At 40.2% G+C, this 21293-nt stretch overlaps 1 protein-coding gene across 2 annotated transcripts; it reads left to right on the top strand.

Moving 5' to 3' along the window:
• The first annotated feature begins 4314 nt into the window (after nt 1-4314).
• On the top strand, nt 4315-17438 carry LOC132822891 (troponin C, skeletal muscle-like). Of its 2 annotated transcripts, none has more exons than XM_060836279.1 (6): nt 4315-4408; nt 11674-11731; nt 15610-15753; nt 15872-15986; nt 16760-16896; nt 16986-17438. In XM_060836279.1, the coding sequence occupies exons 1-6, from the start codon at nt 4406-4408 to the stop codon at nt 17015-17017; spliced, it is 489 nt and encodes a 162-aa protein (XP_060692262.1). In that variant the 5' UTR covers nt 4315-4405; the 3' UTR covers nt 17018-17438. The 2 variants fall into 2 exon arrangements, with proteins under 2 accessions (XP_060692262.1, XP_060692263.1); XM_060836280.1 differs by lacking the exon at nt 4315-4408 and adding an exon at nt 6618-6718.
• The last annotated feature ends 3855 nt before the right edge of the window (nt 17439-21293 follow it).

Below are 21293 nucleotides of genomic sequence, written 5' to 3'. Positions count from 1 at the left end.
TATTTCAAAAGAAGGACAATATCCTGATGAAGGACAACAATATCCCAGGCCCAATTGTGTTCAGCTGCTTCAGCAATGGCTTTTCCTCAATCATAAGATTAGAGATGGAATGATCATAGTTCAGTTATAATGCCATTCACAACTCTTCAAATAACGAAGCAATTACCAAACCTCCCTCAACATTTTCCAAATCTTAATTTGGAAATTCCCATCACCTTTACAATCAAGCAACATGTACATGGGAATACCACCACATGCAGGTTGTATTCTAGGCCACACACGATACTGACGTGCAAATTTCTCACTGTTCCTTTACTGATCCTTAGCCAAGGGCCTGTGACTAGTTTCCTAAAGGTACATGGATTTACCTAAACCACAGGTACTTGGTATTCAAAAAATCAGCTCACCACCATTTTTCTCAAGCACAATTAAGGATGGGTATAATTGTTGAACTTGCTATACATGCTCACATCTCATGAATAATTAAAATAAAGAAGATTTTGACTTATCAATGATCTGTATTTTATATGAAGTAACTTTTGCTTATCTTTCTGTTGTAAATTTTGTTGTTATTCTGTTCAGCAACATAGGTTTTCTTTTTTAAAAAACGCTGATGCATTTAACTGAACCTTGTACATACTGTCTGTGGCTGTGAAAAGCAGTCATCCATCGCCTTCACTGTTCTTGACCAAGCTGTCATCAGCCATCAGACTGTCAGCAGTATGAATTCTCTTTCACTCACCGCCTGTCTTGTCAAACATTCCAGACTTATCTCCTTTGAAAAGTATCTCTAAAATGCACGGCAGCTGCTTGTAATAAGAAACCAGGCTTTAAAATTGACTTTAGTTCCTGACACCTGATTCATACATGAAAGTACTAGATCAATAAATGTATAGATTATACTCTGATTTAATTAAACTAAAGACTAAATTCCCTGTCTCAAGAAGAAAGTCAATATATTCTTTGTTCACGGACTTGCCTTTACTGTGCTAAGTGGTAAAGTTCTGTCAGTATTTTGCAAAAAGACTCTTGTTTGCTCTGCTGAAAAGCTTGAGTTGACATCTGTCTTATAGAGAGATTGAGAACAACCTGATTCCAGTCAACAAAGAGCAAAAGTAATGTAATGTTACTTTGAAAATTAGACAAGTACAATTATATTGATTAGATGCAGATACAATTACGCCGTTAGCAAGAAACTGCGGGTACACTGACGGGGAAATATAAACATAAATATAGCAGCAAATACAGGTACAAACATCTTGCAAAATGCAAGTACACCTGTACTGGGACATATGTCATAGACAAATACAGGTATAACATTACGGAACAAAAACAAGTAAAGCCATCACACAAAATACATGTCATAGGCAATTATAGGACAGAATGTCATCATCTTGTATAGATGCAAATATCACAGAAGAATATATCCATCTCAACATTAAATATGCATATATCCATCTCATCACAACTAGAGATACATACATAACTGGCAGATGAGGGAACACATCTCATTACAAGAAATACAGGAAAACCCCTCTCCCCCACCCATTGACAAATAGAGATCAACCTGTAACAAACAATGGAGGTACACATATTATGCACAAACACAGGTTTACCTGTCACAGTCAAAAAACAGAAATACCCATCACAAGCAAAGGCAGGTGCATGTGTCATAGACAATACAGTACTGGTACAAACATCACAGAAATATGCAGATAGACTTGCAGTCAACAAATGTAACTACATCCAACACAGATAAATACAGGTAACTTATAAAAGACGTCTATAAACAAATGTCATAAACATACACAGGCATATAATATGTTAATCTTATGGATGTACAGTACACATATCTGGCAAATGCAGTGTACAGATAACAGAAAAATCCAGGTATGTTGTCCAATGAAAATTATCAAAGCTATCCATTACAGATACGTGCTAAAATACTTATTACTACAATTATAAATATACCTGCCAATATCCAATATAGATACATTCTTCACAGACATATAATAAGTACTTCTGCCACACTTAAGAGCAGGCATATTCCTCAAAAATAAGTACAGGTATAACCCTCACAAACATAGCAGATTTACCTTTAACAGACATTCCCAGAAATACCTGTAATAGGTAAATGTAAGTGTGCCCATTACAGAAGAAAAAAAATGCACCCAATATGTACAAATACACCCACAATAGAGACATTTCTATCTGAGAGGCTATTGGTAATTTTTTTTTCATTTAGATTTGTAAATGTCAATGTACAAAATGCAACAATTACTAAGATTTCTTCTGATCTTTTAAACAAGCAATAAAAGCACGGACAATCTATGTATATGTATGCAAAGTGACTTGAACTGCTGATTGATATGAAGTAAACCATTAAAGTGTTAACTCTCCATCCCTAATTTGTTATGTCCATTGTGCTTGGATGTTTTATGTACATAACTACTGAACACCTTGGTGTTATCTTCTGTCTTGGGAAACCCAGAAGGAGCAAAAGAACACTTTCTACAGACTGCAGTATTGAATCTGCATCTAAAACTATATTTTAAACGAATTCTTGAATGATGGACAATTCCATTCAGACCATCCAAGACTTGATATTTTATGCAATCATCCACAATTTCAATACTGCATTGAAATTCAGAGAATTCAGTTGATATCTTGTAAAAAAAATCAATACAAAGAAAGACTTCAGCTTAATTCTGAAAAATAAAATGATAATTTGTAAAACATAAATCCAAGCAACATATTTTACCAATTATATAATGGGCATGTTACCCTTAACCACTACCATTTCCAACTCCCCCCCCCCGCCCCACCCCTCCCCCTCCCCCACAGACACACAAACACAAAAGTACATTCCATCCCATACCTCCGACAGTTTCAAGTTTCAGTACTATTCTCTGCAAAACCTTAATTCTATATTGTAAAATAAACTTTCCTTACTTTGGAGTTAGCTAAGGTTCAGATAGTAGTACATTCATCTTTTTATCAAAAGGTTCTGGGTTCAAATCTCATTTCAGATTCTTATCATTAAAAGAAAATCGAATTTGTACTCCAGTGCAATGTTTGAGAGGATGTTGTTCTCTTTCAGATGAAATCCTACATTAAGACACTGACTGCCACCTCCAGTGAATGTATGAGCCCTACTGTTTTGAAGAGCAGGGGAAATAGCTCCAGTAACCTGGCCAATATTTATACTACCATCAAAATCACAAAGAGAAAACATTATCTTCTTACTATCTTCTTGCTTGTGGAATTTCTACAGACTGGAAGCCAGGTTTTTCACATCACAACAGTGCTTCCAAAGTACTGCACACCAATTGACTGTAAGGTATTTTGGGAAGTAATGTGCGATATGTACGTTTTATGTTTATTTGTTGAAGCAATGCTGCAAGTGGTTATTTAACCTTCGCCATTAAGGTATCTTTCCAGCACTTACGTAGCATTTTCTATTCGCACCTACTCACCCCGAATTCTTGCTTCACTTCATGCTGAGTAAGAATCGGGTCTCGTGTGTATTTGGATACTGTTTGACCTGTCCTGAATCTGACGGTGTACCTGCTTCATTAAACATGCCGATTCTGTGACAGCGGGATCTGAAACTCAGTCTCATTCTTCGCACGTTCTGCCAGAGCCACTCAGAGTTCTGAGCAGTTCCTGGCTTCCCGTGGCCGGAGCATTTTAGCTTTATGTATTTGCAGGAAGGCAATTAAAATTCCTTCAATTAACACAGGCAACCGTAGGCGACCGCGAGCTGAGTGGGTATGAACCACCCAGAGGAAATTTAAAGGTTAAACCCGAAATTCTCCAGCTTTGAAAATTGTTAATGGAATAAAAGATCGGAAGTGTTGATCTGCCTTTTCAAATGCTGCTATTTCCAGGATTTAGTTTCAGTGAATAGCGTGTCATTCAGATATTTGGCTGAAACGCCAGCGATTGAAAAGGGACCCGAAGTTGTGCCGATAGTATCTTGGTACCATGACCAAGAAGATGCTCAGGCATTTTAAAATGGGTACAGGGCTCCACGCGGGCCCAGGAAGAGCTATTATCATGAAACGCTTGCAGTTAAATGACGACGGACATGTAATGAACAATCAGCATACCTGAGCTGCCTTGGAATTTGACTTGAATCAGACCCTTTATATAGCTTGTTTTGGACAGAGACCTCCCTCGTTCGGTTGTAAAAAGAGGACACGTGCCCAGCTCGCAATCTCACCATTGGCTTTTCTGCAAGCAAGGTCAGAGATGCTGAAATCTCACTGGATATTCGGCCAATTAAAGAAAGAGGACAAGTTAAAAGCTGAGGGGAAAAAAGATTCGCTTTCTAGTAGGAGTTGTGGAGGAGAGGCGTTTCAATTAAATCTGAGTTTCTGTGGCGCCCAAATAAGCCAGGACAATGGTAAGCATGCACATTAAATTCATGTTTCCAATGTGTTGTTTCATTAATTCCAGCGTCATGCCGATATCATCCCGCTTCGCTCCTGTAGCGCATATAATAAGATCGAGTAAGATATATATAGAGATTTAAATCGGTGAACAATGTCTCTGTGCACAATTCGAGATGTCCAAATTGCTTTTTTTAAAAAAAAAGTTCAACAGCTACTTTAAAATAAAAGTGGAAAGTACATTATAATCAATTGAAGCCATTTAAAAAAAAGTAACGGTAGACAGTATTTGGTGACGCGCGCCTTCAGCAACAAAACCATATTACCTGCCCGAAACGTCGAATTTCCTGTTCCTTGGATGCTGCCTGACCTGCTGCGCTTTAACCAGCAACACATTTTCAGCCCATATTACCTGCAGCCAAGTTCCGGAGAACGAGCAAATGCGACAGCAACAGGAACTCACGGCGACAATTCAACGAAGTAGCCTGGATATTGCTATGGGGTTTTGGTTTTGGAGTGGAAAACGATACCTTGCATTGCACACAGACATGGTACAGGATGCTTGCAAAATGAAGAAAATGCACAATGTGCATTTCGAACTTTTAAAAAGCAAAATACATTTTAAAAGATCAGAGATGTATCTATCTGGTATTAAAAGGGAAATTTATTTAAGGATATGCTTTTGCTAACACCATTTGACAGTGCAAACGCCAGGTGCTACCAGAGAAAACAAAATAAATCTCCAGATTAGTACAGCTCGAGAATCGACGTTGCTACTTTCGCCGCCTTAACTAACACACACACAAATAACCAAGCAAAAAGATGGTAAAGAGTAAGAGATTGCTTCCCGTTTTTGTGTTTCTCTCTGAATTTCCGTGTGAATTGTGAGCATGGTTCTTCAAGAGCTCTCTCCAGCCTCTAGTACGTGCAAGAGGGAAGGAAACAGATAAAAAGTGGAAGATTCGCGTTATAAATAGAGTGAAATGTGGGCTCCTTCACTTACGAGGCACATTCCTCTGGCTAAAGTTTCTGGATGAAAGCCCTTGCTCATCAGGGAGGTTCGAGTTTTCCGCCTCCTCGACCTTTAGTGGGCTTGCAGATTTGGAAAGGTTTGCAGAAAAGCACGAGGAGAAACGCTGCCCATGTGAATGTGTAACATATGGGGCGTGTTGCAGAGTCACCCGGCGCTCTCAAAGTGAATAATTCCATACAAACTGCCGACAAATTTAGCTGACCATGGGCGTGCAAAACTTCCAACTCACAAAAAAAAACCTGTTGACAATCGCGTTTATTTGTAGGACGCGCATTGAAATGATTATTTGCATCGTGGTCTTTGGCTGCTTCTGTTTAATGAATGCAGTCAGGTATTTAAACCACTCACGGTGACGGGGTATCGAGTGAAATTGCGAGTACAGCCAAGCGTTCTCAATTTGCTGATGACTTCAAACTCCACGCTCTCTCCCGACTAAATTAAACCTCTGATAGGAGGAGTCTCCAAATAAGACTGATTTCCCTATTTTGGAAAGAACTCCTTCAAGCAGTTAAAAATATCTCACCTTCTCTTCCATCAAAGATCTCTCGACCATGCCCTCCGTGATAACTACTGCCACCCAGTGATGTCTCAGATTCGGCCTGGAGTCTAACTGGAACGATTTTGACCCATTCACCTCAATAATAAAAACTGGGGCACTTTAAACATTCAAACATCAGACGTGTAATAGACTTTTTTGTGTTTTTATAAATAAGCCTTCTCTTACCCAATACTCTGGTTTTAAAATATTACACGTCAGCGACAAAAGGCTAACCAATTTCATCTGTCACAAAATGTCACCGTTATCGGCCTGCAAACTAACGAAACCTTATTGTTTTATTCAACACGATGCTCAGAAGTGGTTTTAACCCAACTCGCTGATGGGCTCGAAACCCGCACCATCAGACGAGACGCGACTTGTAACTTGTGCCCAATATTCTCCATGAACACCAGTAGTACAGAACCGGGTGCTGTGTAAAATCGGCGTTGTAACTGATTATACCCGTTTCTGAAGAATAGGTTAAAATCACCCTGACTCTCTCCCCGCCCCTCAAATCAACAGTGGGTGATCCGGATGTTTTCCGTTTCACCTTTTGCTTCCTGAACATATTTTTTGCCCGGTCAGCAAATACACCCTCAACCCCCCCACCCCACTCTTCTTACCGCGATCTGATTTGCTAATGGAGAAAGCCGACGTCGGCTGGATTACTGAGGTAAATTTACAGAGCAAGTGACATTCATACTCTCGCCGCCGCTGAAGTCAGGAGTAGAGGTTGTCAAAAAAAAAGCCGAGGTAAGAAACGTACGTTTTAACCAGCGTACATCAACATCAGCTGAACTAGGGTGGGAATAAAGTGGCTTGGGTGGTCTTTATTGCAACATTTTGATGAAATGTGCACCTTTCTTTCTGCCTTTGAGGTTATTTGCAATGCACTTCACTCTACAGAGAATATCACTCTCCTGTAGCTAGCTAAGTCATTGCATCTCCCTAACATGCTCTGTCTATTTGAAATCACTAGCGGGAAGTGGCAAGCTTTGCAAAGTCGTGAATTATTGATAGGTCTCATGAACGTGCTGTTTTGTGCATCCTGACGGGTGTAAATTGAGCGAGGATTAAGCTGGAGTACGAGATGCTTTGGATTTCAGTGCCCACTTCACTATCCTGCCAATTACTCCAATGGTGCCTTTGCTTTTAGACAGAACATTTCCAATCTATTCAAATTCGGCTACTATCTTGCAATCCATGCTCAAAGAAGCAGAAATGTGGTAGAATTATTTTGTTTTGTTTATTTAGAATCGGAGACTTGAGATGAGGAAAACATGACAGGGTCATATGAAAATACTCAATTGTTCTGACAAGTTCTGGTATCATTTATTCATATCATTTCTCTTCTAGCGGTAATTAATTCGTTCAAATTCGATGTTTTCCCAAATAACCTGTTACGCACTTTAGGTGAGGTTGTAGGCATCCCCAAAGTGTTGTTTGGACAGAGATGGTGGATTTTGACCCATTTACATTGATGGAGCTGTTCCAAATCAGGATGGTGTTGCCTTGGAGGGGACTTTGCAAATGGTGTTGCGACGTATCTGCTGTACTTATTCTTCTGGGTGGCACAAGTCGTGAATTTGGAAAGTGCTGTTGGTGAGATCCTGAAGGTGATTTTGGAAATGCTGCGCTCTGCTGCGAGTGTGCTTTGATGGTGACAGTGCCAAACGTGGTGACAACCATCCCTGCTGCTTTGTCGGAGATAGTGTCAAGCTTCTTTTGGAGCTGCACTCATCCAGGCAGGAGGAGAGTCTCCCATCACACTCCTGACTTTGAAATGGTGGAGGGACTTTTGGGAAGACAGGATATGAGTTATTCACTTCAGAATTCCCAGATTCTGACCTAGCCTCATAGCCACAGAGCTTACATGGCTCATCCAGTTCGGCTTCTGGTCACTGGCAATCGTTTGGATGTTGATAGCCGTTAATTCAGTGATGGCTATGTCACTGAATATCAAAAGGATATGGTTACATTCCCTCTTGTTGAAAATGGTAACTATTGGTAGTTGTGTGGTGTAAATGTTATTTGCCACTTGTCAGCTGAAGCCTGAATATTGTCCAAGTGTTGATGTATATTGACACAGTATCTGAGAAGTTGAGGTGCAAATTAACAATGAACTAACTGAATGAAGAAGCAGGCTCCAGGAACTCAATGGTGTCCTGCTGTTTCTATAATTCAATTGTACAAGACATTCACTATCTTTTACATGTTTCCTTAATGACGATCCTAGCAGTTAGATAAAATTGTCACAGGCCAGTGCACTTCAAAAAGGTATTCCCAGTCTTGGAGGGAAGAAGAATACTGGGGAAGTGCAATGTATTTTAATAACTCATTGCCCGTAAACAGCAATGTTAAGAGGAAGTAGTAAGGGATCAAATCCTTACCACTAACTAAACTGATTTACGAATGAGTGGGGTAATTCTTTTTCCATGGTTGAAAATAGTAGGTTTACTGTTGAGTACAAACTCAACTGGATCAGTTTAATAGATGTCATGACTCCTGCTCGAGCAAGTGATTCTAGTCCTGACTCCACAAAGCTGTTTCCTTACTTACAAAGGAAGAGTGTGATGGTATATTTTTCACTTGCTTGGATGAATGTTACACCCTCTACTGGGTACATTGTAGACACTCATATTGGCTCGCAAACCTGCAATTTTTACCAACCAGAAAGACAAGAACAGCAATTGCATGGGCACACTATCACCCCCAAATCATAACATTCTAATTTGGACATATAACACTGGTTGGTGGGTAAATGAGCAGAAATCCCCTACATAACAACAATGTGGGCATGCACTCAGCCAATAAACATTATCTTCTCACATGAAACTCGGGTGGGTTTTAAAAGATATGTCTGGAAATGGTCATATTGCCTAAAATGATTGTTTAAATCTCATTACTAAAGGTAATGTAGCGTAAAGCAGTCAGTTAAACTCCTATACTATCTTGAATTATCTTTTCGGTCGGCTTTTTGACTTGAAGTTCAGCAAGCACGGAAACACTTTGGTTTTGGCTGGAATTAGGCCAGCATAATAAAATACATAACAGCTGGCTGTGTCCTGAGATTGCCTAAAGGAGAGAGAAGAGTTTAAGATGAGACCTTTAAAAGGTTACAAGATGCAACTTAATGACCTGTACTAAATTTAGTAGCAACCTTTTGAGATTGCTCTGTTGGAATAGCCATTTATAGGAAGATAGTCTCTTTGACTCTAGTTATACACTACATAAGTGGATGAGAGCGGATCAGGGTTATTATTGCTACTGAGTTCTAATAGCACTGCCTTAGCAATTGGAAAGCTGGTTCTAGGCGGTAGATGTTGCGCAAGTTGTGATCATTAGCATCACGGTTCAATCATAAACGTCTCAATCTGTACAAACCCTGAGTGAGGTGAGAAATTTTAGGAGTCGACGGAATTCTTTTTGTAAGTAATATACCCTGCGAATTATAAAGCATTTGAGGAACACTTTAAGACCCGACCAAGAGCCGATTCAAATATAATGACAGGAAGGTTTTTTTCCTTGTCCTCAGCAATACACCCAACAGTTATGACTGTAGCTTGCTCTGACCCGAGACTTATTTTAACTTCTGTAAACCTGCACGTCACCCTGATGGAAACTTCGCTGGTATAATTGCATCCTTACACAGAATGTCAACGTTTGACTTCTGTGGCTGTTGGGACAGATGCTATTAAATTGGAGAGGATTCAGAAGAGGTTTACCAGGGTGTTGCCCGGTATGAAAGGTTTGAGTTAGAAAGGCTGGATAGGCTGGGACTTCTTTCACATGATAGGGGGTTGACCTTCTAGAAGTTTATAAAATCATGTGGGGATAGCGTTAATGATAGGAGTCTATTCCCTAAGATGGGGTATTTCAAAATTAGGGAGCACATTTTTAAGATTTTAAAATGACATGAGGGGCAAATGTTTTATCCATAGTAGTTCGCGGGTGAAATGAACGTCGCGAGGAAATGGTGGACTTGGGTCCAATTATAACGTTTAAAAAAATATTTGGATGAGTGCACGAACAGGAAAGGTTTGGGGGGATAAGGGCAAGGAGCAGGGACTAGCTTAGTTTGGGATTATCTTCAACATGGACTGGTTGGACCGAGGGATCTGTTGCCATGCTGTATGACTGTATGACTTTATGCCTCTATGTCTTCTCTGACACGTTTTGGTGATGAGCTGCATATCCACATTAGATTAAGATGAAGCAGCCAGTTTCTGGTTTTATTTAGAGTTAGTGACGGAGAATGAGCATCTTTTGATCCCGATTTTTAAACCTGTTAGTTGCTTGAAGTACTTCTCAATATAATACCGAGGTAATTAACACATAGAAAGATCTCCCGCTACTGAAATAAAATATTTCCTTCTCTCCCATCCATTCTTCCATTTTTAAATAGGGTTCAGAAAAGATTTATAGGGCTGTTGCCAGGGTTAGAGGATTTGAGCTATAGGGAGAGGCTGACTATGGTGGGGTTGTTTTCGCTGAAGCGTCTGAGGTGGAGGGGTGACCCTACAGAGGTTTACAAAATTATGAGGGACGTGGACAGGATAAATAGACAAAGTCTTTTCCCTGGGGTGGGAGAGTCCAGAACTAGAGGGCATAGGTTTAGGGTGAGAAGGGAAAGAGACCTAAGGGGCAACTTTTTCACGCAGAGAGAGGAAGTGGTGGAGGCTGGTACAATTGCAACACTTAAAAGACATTTGGAAGGGTATTTGAATAGAAAGGGTTTGGAGGGATATGGGCTAGGTGTTGGCAGGTAGGACTAGATTGGGTTGAGGTATCTGGTCGGCATGGACGGATTGGACCGAAGGGTCTGTTTCCATGCTGTACATCTCTACGACTCGAAGACTCTATTAATGTTCTGATTTTGGGTATAACCGCTGGCTAAACAGGAAACGTAACTTCAAGTGTCTGAAGACTCGACAGTGGTAGTTATTGTTTACTTTGAGTGTCGACAACATTGCTTGGTTAGACTTCATTGAATCATAGAATCCGTACAGTGTGGAAGCAGATCATTCGACCCATCGAGTCCACACCGTTCCTCCACTTGCCAAATATAAATCCAATATCATTTAGAAAAAAAAAACGCTGCAGAAAAAAAACGTTTATGTATAGTGGAAAACGAATGAAAAGGCTACACATCAACACTGCATCATAGTGGGGGAATGGGCTAGCACTGTAACATGGTATTTAGATGAAAGTAACATCATCCGCAGGGTACAGACACCTCCCACGATGATCCCAGCCAGCCTGGCTGCTCATTGGCATGAGTGACATTCTGGTTTTGGGTGAGAAATTTGCCAGGGTTCAAAACGCCCCAAAGTACAAAAAAACCTACCATAAATCGGGGATACAGTTGAAAGGATTGCCTTAAGACCTTCTTGGGAGCAAAAGAGACATGCCCAGTCTCAAAGATGTTCTTATCCCAAGAAGGATCTGTATTTAAGAAAACACAAGTTGGGTGGCGAGAATAGGAGGGCGTTTGGTTCAGACTAAATTTTCGTCGGGGATTGCACTCTGTCAAAGGATACCTGATGGCTATTTCTCCCACATGAATGGATTGGATACTATAGATTACTATCTTGCTGGGAAGCTCCCAGTATAGGCAGTCTTTTGTTTTCCCCGCGGGAAAAGTCTGAATTGTATTTGCGTGGCCACATCTGTAGGCAACTTACTAAACTAGATATTTTCTCTTGCAGCCAATGACAGAACAACAAGCAGACGCGAGGTCTTACCTCAGCGAGGAAATGATCGCTGGTGAGTGCAGGAAGGTTATTCCATCGATGGAGTGGTGTAACACTCAGGGATGACTCAAAATATATATATTACACATTTTCAGGGAAGCAGCTGATTATCACATAGACCCCGACTTCATTTCCCGTGTAGGTTATCAACTAAGATTCATTAAATGAAAAGTAGAAAACGTTGGGAGAAATTCAACAGCATCTCGAGGGAGAAAAAAAATAGATTTGTTGTTTCGAGTCCAGTCCAAAGAGTCACTGTTAACTCTATTGTTTTCTTTTTACAGACGCTGCCAGAGCCGCTGGCTTTCTCCAACACTTCATGTTTTTGTTTTAGATTTTCAGCATCTGCAGTTCTTTGAGTTACATTAAGATCAACCAGACGCCGTTTGACGTCGACAGTACATGTACCAGACTGGCTTACACCCTGGAAGGATTCCGTTCGATTTTTTTCCCCCAATTTAATTGTGATGATGCAGCCTACCTCAGTACTTTCCCGCTGCTTTATCCTCAACTAAGGGTATCGTCTTAACCTGCCGTGGTTGACAGGGTCCTCCCCTGCTTCTGCTACATTATCAGCAGTTCTGCTCTCAGCCCCTCCCATCCCTCTGAGAATCACAATGGGATTTCCCTGGTCCTCACATTTCACCCCATCAACTTCTACATACGAAGGATCATCCTTCAGAATTTCTGCTACGTTCAGCAAGATGCCACCACAAAATGGATCTTCGCTTCCTCTTTCAACACTCTGAAGGGATTTGCTTCATGATGGTCCAAACTCAGTCACCCCAACAGCTCATTCCATTCCCAATATTCCTTTGAAGGCAAATGCAGCAGGTGTAACATCAAGTCTTTTATCTCCTTCCTTCTCCCCCCTCATTGTTCAAAGGCCTAATCACCCCTACCAGGTGAAAGATTGATTTATGTCAACTTCTTTCGATCCAGTCTGCTGGATTCATGATTCAAACTGGAGTCTCCTGTACATTGGGAAGACCAAATACACAGACTGGAAGACCATTTTACCGAACACTTCAGTTCAGCTCACAAGAATTTCCCTGAACTTTCAGTGATGTGTCATTTTAATCCTTCACCCTACCCTCAGTCGACTTGGTCTGCGACACTGTTCAGAGAAGCTCAACATAATGAACAGTACCTTATCTTATAATGACGGACTTTATAGTCTTCTGGACTCGAGCATTTCATTCTATTTCACACTGCCTTCTGTTAGTTTCTTTTACATTGTTTTTTTTTTAAATGATGTTTTATTCAGTGTCACGCCTGCTCCAGGTACATCTTTATATCTTTTTTAAAAAAATTCTTGTCCTATCTCAAATTCCTTTGGCCACGAAGACTGACTGTTCTGTTATCAGTTTCCCCTGTCTTCCATTGTATCACAGATCTTGCTTATGTCCTTGTACAATTCCTTCTTGCACAAAACCTAATGCAATTCTAACCTCTCTCTGTTGGGAAGAAATGTCACAGGCCTGAAACATTGACTCATTTTCTACTAGACAAATACTGCATCCTATCCTGATGAGGTTTTTTTCTTGAATAAGCATTTTCTGTTTTTGAATCAGACGTGTTGAAATTAATGCACACACCTGATACCTTTATTGATTCTGGGTATGAGCAGTGGATCAGGGACTGGACTTTCACCTCTGAGTCATAATGTTATGGCTTTAAATTCTACACTAGGATTTTGAGCTCATAACCAAGTTAATATTTCAGGTCAGTACAGAGGAAATGCTGGTCTGTCAATTAAAAGTTGGCAAATATTTACAGTGACTCTACTCACTAAAGAGTAGAGCTATACATTCCAATGTCCTGATCAATATTTACCCTCTAACAATATCTCTAAATAGGGATATATGAACATTATCTCATCGCTATCTGTAGGATTTTGCTGTGCCACAATTGGTTGCTACATTACAGTATTCACTTTATTGTACCCTGTAAAATTGAATTTTGATCTAAAACTATTAGCCCGAATATTAGTGGCACACAGTTCCACTTAATGTGGTACACTTTCACCTCTGAGTCATAATGTTATGGCTTTAAATTCTACACTAGGATTTTGAGCTCATAACCAAGTTAATATTTCAGGTCAGTACAGAGGAAATGCTGGTCTGTCAATTAAAAGTTGGCAAATATTTATAGTGACTCTACTCACTAAAGAGTAGAGCTATACATTCCAATGTCCTGATCAATATTTACCCTCTATCAATATCTCTAAATAGGGATATATGAACATTATCTCATTGCTATCTGTAGGATTTTGCTGTGCCACAATTGGTTGCTACATTACAGTATTCACTTTATTGTACCCTGTAAAATCGATTTTTTGATCTAAAACTATTAGCCCGAATATTAGTGGCACACAGTTCCACTTAATGGGGTACACTTTATAACATGACCAAGCAACAGGACATACACAGAATGACCCTGGTTGCTAAAAGTCCCACAAACCAGATAGGACCAGAGGCCAACCCATCTCATATCAAATAGAGAATGAAGATGTGGGCTGATGCATCATCATTGGTTGTACCTCAGTTTGAGAATGATATTTACGCAAGATGGGAAGCTTCTGCCTTAAGTCTTCATGATGCTAATCAGGTCATTCTCAATCAATAGACTTTTGAACACTTGAGGCAGGGTCTCCTGAAAGGTAATGGATCCAGAATATTGTCTATGAGTTTTATATGTAGTTTAAATTTGTGATCATGCAACACCAGGTTATAGTCCAACAGGTTTGTTTGGTAGTACTAGCTTTAGGATTTCCCTGGTCCTCACATTTCACCCCATCAACTTCTACATATGAAGGACCCTTCTCCAGAATTTCTGCTACGTTCAGCAAGATGCCACCACAAAATGGATCTTCCCTTCCTCTTTCAGCACTCTGAAGGGATTTGCTTCATGATGGTCCAAACTCAGTCACCCCCAACAGCTCATTCCATTCCCAAGACTCCTTTCAAGGCAAATGCAGCAGGTGTAACATCAAGTCTTTGATCTCCTTCCTTCTCCCCCCTCATTGTTCAAAGGCCTAATCACTCCTTCCAGGTGAAAGTCACACAATCAGATTCTTATCCAACAGGTTTGTTTGGTAGTACTACCTTTTGGAGCGCTGCTCCTTCATCAGGTATCTGTGGAGCAGGATCATAAGACAGAATCTATAGCAAAAGATCATATTGTTATGCATGCAACTAATACGATATATTGAACAAAGCTAGATTAATATTAGATTGCTAGATTGCAGACTGAACAGCAATCAAGGTTTGTTCAATATACCTTATCAGTTGCATGCATGACAACATGATCTTTTGCTATAGATTTTGTGTCTTATGATCCTGCTCCACAGCTACCTGATGAAGTAGCAGCACTCCAAAAGGTGGTACTCCCAAATAAACCTGTTGGACTATAATCTGATTGTGTGACTTTTGTCCACCTCAGTCCAACACTGGCTCCTCCACGTCTTAATTTGTGATGTTATTTCTTCAACTAGTCCTTCTGAAGCAGCCAAGAAAAGTGCAGTAGGTCAAAAGTACTTCCGCTGATAATTCACATCTTTACTGATTCGTACATAGTAGCGTGCCCTACTTCACTTATGGTTGATCTCTTGTGTTTCTTAATGAGCAGTCAAATCTCTGATTGTAACAGTTCTTATCAACACACAGATGGTGTTTATACATTGGGATTAAGCTTAGGATTGAATGGCCGTATCTGTGCTTAAGTATTATGACTTGAGTAGCACAAAATCAGCACTGTCCTTACTTAATCTACATGTGAATGCTTATGCAGAAGATGTCCATATATTGCCTGGCTGAATGCCGACAACCTTCTGAAACAGAACAAACTAAATAATAATATGACAGTAATTACTTAAGTTTCTTATTATAGAGTTTAAGGCCGCATTTGACATGTTTGATGCTGATGGTGGTGGTGACATCAGCACCAGGGAGTTGGGTCAGGTGATGAAAATCTTGGGTCAGAACCCCACCAGAGAAGAGTTGGATGCCATCATTGAGGAAGTGGATGAAGATGGTAAGAAAGCTGTTCTCAACAATACTTAGCAAATTCACTTTTTTAAACATCATTTCATTCACAAATGTTCATGGATAACGATAGACTGATCTTATATTTCAATTCGCTCTTAACTTAGGAAGTGGCACCATTGACTTTGAAGAGTTCTTGGTCATGATGGTGAGACAGATGAAAGAGGAGGCGAAAGGAAAGTCTGAAGAAGAGTTGGCAGAATTCTTTCGTGTATTCGATACGTGAGTTTGACGTTTAGCTACATTGGTAGAAATATGGCTGTACAGCAATTCCATTTTGAGGCAGTTGTTTCAACAGTGTAAACATTGTGAAATGAAAGAACTTGGTCAAATGTCAGCACAACAAACAGAAAACCACACCCTCTTGAAGCGAAATGTAGCAGAAAGGGTTGGCTAGCTTAGTTGCCTGGATAGCTGCTTTGCAATGCAGAGTGACACAGACAGTGTGGGTTTGATTCCTACACCAGCTGAAGTTACCATGAAGTACTCTTCTTTTCAACTGACTTATGTTAACCCTCAGATTAAACTCACTCCCAAACAAAATACTGCAGAAGGTACTTATCTGAAATAATAATAGAAAATCTCAGTAGGTTTAACATTTAAATGGTCATTGGATTGGAATATGGATGAGAATGAAAGAGTGTAGGTTAGATGGGTTTCAGTTGGTTTCAACATCAAGGGTCAAAGGGCCTGTACTGCGCTGTATTATTCTATGCACTATGTTCTATTGTGGGTGAGTGTGGCATGCTTGGTTAGAAAAGGTGACTTTGGACTTAAAGTTTCTGAAGCTCTTTTCTGAGATGTTCATGAATAATATTTAGATTTGTTATACCCCTGTGATTAAAATGGATTACTGTGATTAGATTGTACAGTGTAGCCTGGATGGAATAAAATGAAATTAGATGGATCTGATCTTTTCTCATATACCAACCTCTATTTTGGTGAGGCAGATAGGTTAGGTTTGGAGACATTCATACTTTTCTTGCTGACTCTAGGAATTTTGATGGTTTCATCGATCGTGACGAGCTGTTGGCAATCATCAGGTGTGGTGATGAGCATGTTACAGATGAGGAAGTTGATGAACTGATGAGGGAGGGGGACAGAAACAACGATGGCAAACTTGATTTTGATGGTATGTACAAAAAAGTTATAATACATTTACTGTTGAGTATTTAGAACATACATGTAAGTTTTCAATCCAATATCTTCTTCGCTTTGCAGAATGGGTGAAGATGATGGAGAATGTCCAATAAATGACCAACATTCCTCAGCAACCCATCACTCTCTCTTTTCTGAAAGAAGCATCTTGCACCTCTCCAACACAAAATCAATTGCTCCTATTGTCTTAAGGCTCGGCCCTGCTTCCAAGATCATCAAGCATAAATGATGCATAAATTCAACAATTTAGTGAATTGTGTGTTGTTGCCCTCCTACTGTAGCCAACTAATCAGACATCTGATATATACAAGATGGTCGCAAAGAACTCAAATTTGTTAGGCAGGACTGGAGCTACACATGAAAGATATAGAATTATAGCTACTACAGTTCTCTCTTAGTGAGGAAGAAGCAACCTTCTCTGTATGAAACTCTGAATGATTTTGCTACCAGCATAGAACACTGCACAATTTATTCAACACCCTTTCCTAATAAAGTTAATGTCATCTTTTTCAGCAAGTTGCAGTTGCATTTCATTTGGAGAATGTTAATGGATTCTCTGGATTTTAAGTCTCTATTTTCTGCAGGTGACAATGTTCAATTACATCATTCAAAAGAGGTTTATATCTTGAAAGCAAAACAATTCGCATTTATGTGGCACACCTTCAAAGTTTGGGAGAAGATTTGTAGCTCGGGTGCTCATTGTTGTGGTTCTGTTCGCCAAGCTGGGAATTTGTGTTGCAGACGTTTCATCCCCTGTCTAGGTGACATCCTCAGTGCTTGGGAGCCTCCTGTGAAGCGCTTCTGTGATGTTTCCTCTGGCATTTATAGTGATTTGTATCTGCCGCTTCCAGTTGTCAGCTCCAGCTGTCCGCTGCGGTGGGCTGTACATTGTGTCCAGGTCGACGTGCTTATTGATTGAATCTGTGGATGAGCTCCATGCCTCTAAGAATTCCCTGGCTGTTCTCTGTTTGGCTTGTCCTATAATAGTAGTGTTGTCCCACTACTATTGGGAAAACACTACTATTATAGGACAAGCCAAACAGAGAACAGCCAGGGAATTCCTAGAGGTATGGCACTCATCCACAGATTCAATCAATAAGCACATCGACCTGGACCCAATATACCGGCCACTGCAATGGACAGCTGGAACTGACAACCGGAAGCGGCAGATACAAGTCACTACAAATGCCGGAGGAAACATCACAAAAACACTTCACAGGAGGCTCCCAAGCACTGAGGATGTCACCTAGACAGGGGACGAAACGTCTGCAACACAAATTCCCAGCTCGGCAAACAGAACCACAACAATGTGGCACACCTATCATGACCACAGGATATCTCAACAGATGTTATAACTAGTAAAGTATTTTTAAAGTGTAATCAGCATTTCATGAAGGAAACACAGTCACCAACCTGCACTCAGCAAACACCATAAAACTAGACAATCTGTTCTTGTGATGTTATGAGGAATATATATTGGTCTCTCCTGATCTTCTTTTAAATAATGTCCCAGGATACACAGATGGTGGCTGTCATCCAAATGACAAAGTATCTGAGAGTGCAACATTCCCTCAGTATTACACTGGCCTTTTGTCAGCAGGTCCTAATGTCAGCCCCGAAAACACAGTTTTGCATTCACAGGCAAGAATACTTCAAATTGAGCCACAGCTGCTTTTGATGAAAGCTCACTCAAATGACTGTTATGAATAAACTATTGTGCAATTAAATTTAATTGTAGAATCTCAACAGTATGGAAGCTGGCTATTCAGACCATTAAGTCCGTAATGACCATTCCAAGTATGTCCCACCTCCTGCCTGATAATACCGCATTTCTGATTGCTAATCCATGTAATCTGCACATCTTTGAACTGTGGGTGGAAATCAGAGGACCCAGAGGAAACTCTTGCAGACAGGGGGATAATGTGCAAACTGCACACAGATTGTCACCCAAGGTTAGAATCACACTCAAGACATCATTATAGTAATATGATGCTTCTAATGTCAAATTTGATTGCAAACCAGCAGAAATGTAACCGTTTATCCACAAAGTGTGTGTTAATTAATAAACGCAAAAATATAACATCTAAGTGGATGACTGGTTTACACAACCCCTCAAATCTTACTCTACTATTCAATTAAACATTGGCAATACAAAATAACTGAAAGTGGGATTCAATTGTAATACAAATCAAATGTTCCATGGATTTTGAACTATGAGATTATTAATAATACTTGCAACTTGTTATTTTAACTAATGGCATGGATGATCTGCTGCTGTTTTAGTTAAGAAAAGATGAGCTAGAATATAAGGATGGTTTGATGCAGGTTTATAAAAAAAGAAGAGTTGGTGTGGCACAGTGGTAGTGCCCCTATCTCTGGACCAGGAGATCCAGGTTTAATTCCCCATGCTCAAGAGTTGTGTCATAACATATATGAATAGGTTGATTCACAACATCAAGAGCTGCGCACATCTTGAGCAGTGGTAGTGTCACTAGTTCTGACCCAAAGGGGTAGGGATCAAGTCTCAACTACCCCACATGTGTGTAATAATGTAGTTGGACTGGCTGATTATAAAGAGTTGAGTTCTGGCCCTTGATGAGCTCTGCATGTTACTAGATTTGATACTTCAACTTTGTTATTTCAACTTTGTGAAGGGTCAAAAAAATAAAGGTTTCTGGGTCTGTTATGGCACATGTCTATATGTTTGGGTCTCAAAGCCCAGATCAAATCCCTCTTGCACTGGAAAATTATCATTTCATGTCAGAACAAGTTAATTTTAAATATTTAAGAGTTGGGTTCTGTCTGTGAATCATTCACACAGAGGCTGTCGTAGACTGCATCCCCTTTTTAGTTATTTGAGAAGCTTGTATAATTCTTCTGTTTGTATTTCACCTCCACACTCCTGATCTTCATGAACAAGTACAAAGTGGGCTGGCAGACAAGTTGAAAGACCTGCATGTGTGCCTGCTTGTGGACATTGTTAAGGTAGCCATTAATAGGCACAAGACAATAATAGGCTGATAACCATGGAGGCGATTGTAATCATAGACTGCCAGCATCTCTTTCACAATTAAAATCCATGCCTGGGTTTACCTGGAGAGGAAACATTCAATGCCGACTGGTACCTTTAAAACATTTCAGGATCAGTGGGCTCCACAGGGGCAAAGGTGCACTATTTCACCCTCAAAGATACTTTGATATTTCTCAGAGTTTTCCCTTTGTGATGTCAAAGGTTCCTGGTTTGGCATGTTTTGCTTTTACTTGAACAGGAAATGCTGGGATCTGCCCCAGTTTGGATGGGGTGTAGGTGGGGTGAGGGAAGGGAGTGGCTAGGGTGTGATGGATTGCTTCTGGACAGGGAAAGAGTCCAGAAGGGAAAGGAGGAGATGGGTCCTTGTGATAAACTATTGGTTTATAATAAAACGCTTGGACATTTCTATAAGTCTTTTGCTGCATAATTCATTCTATTAATTTTAGAATCTGCCCCATATGATACCTTTCCCTTTTTATATCAGAACCCTAAGAACATTCTTAGGTCTGTAAGTTGTCAAGATTCTGATCTGAGCTCAATTTAAGGGGAACCCATCTCAATGGAATAGCTCAGTCTTTCCCAAATAGAGATCCCAGTAGAAGCCCGATGAAGCAAATTCCCCTTTCCTCCCACAATATGCTCTGAGATATGAGGTTAATTCTCAAAGCTAGAGATACGTTCTTTGTCCTTCAAGGTGAAAATGATCATACTTAGCATCGGAGGTGCTTGTTAAGAGTCCACTGGGTTCGTATGTCACTGCTAAGGCCAATCTGTACCTGGAAAGTTTGCACATAGAAGGTTCTGCTGCAAGTAGACCAGCAGACTACAGATTGGGGTTTCGATGAGCTGCTGGCTCAGGAGTTCCTCTCCTTAATTTCCTATCATTTGATATGCACTTGCTTTTGAAAGAGGCTGCACCATTCTCTTCAACAACAACAAAAGCAATAAAAAACAGAAATTGTTGGAAAACCTCAGCTCTTGTATGACCTTTGAAGAGTCAATGTTTTGGGTCCAGATACCCTTTCTTCAGCACACCATTCTCTTATTTGATTGTGCCAGATCCACTGTATTACATGAAGTTTTCCCAGGACTGGAGTCTGAATCAAAACTTTTAGGTGAAGCTTATTAAGTGTCCCTGTAATGCTACTCTTGACCACCCTTAGAATGCAATGCAAACTCAATCTTTCTCTAGAGAAGCTGCTTCCTTACTGAATGTAAGGCATTCTGACGTTTGTGACTGTCCTAATTTGGGGTGGATACTTGGTATGTGTGCTCAGTGACTGGTATTTTGCCCTGCCATCTGATCATCAGAAGCTTATGAATGCTGGTCATGTGAAAAC

This window comes from Hemiscyllium ocellatum, chromosome 15, assembly GCF_020745735.1.
Source record: "Hemiscyllium ocellatum isolate sHemOce1 chromosome 15, sHemOce1.pat.X.cur, whole genome shotgun sequence".
NCBI classification, from domain to species: domain Eukaryota; kingdom Metazoa; phylum Chordata; class Chondrichthyes; order Orectolobiformes; family Hemiscylliidae; genus Hemiscyllium; species Hemiscyllium ocellatum.
The sequence above is the reverse complement of the archived record's forward strand: the minus strand, read 5'-3'. Positions and strand labels throughout refer to the sequence as shown.

Coding starts and splice junctions, on each gene's coding strand:
- LOC132822891 (XM_060836279.1), top strand. Junction 15,754..15,871: donor TGAGGAAGTGGATGAAGATG/GTAAGAAAGCTG, acceptor CTCTTAACTTAG/GAAGTGGCACCATTGACTTT. Junction 16,897..16,985: donor TGGCAAACTTGATTTTGATG/GTATGTACAAAA, acceptor TTCGCTTTGCAG/AATGGGTGAAGATGATGGAG.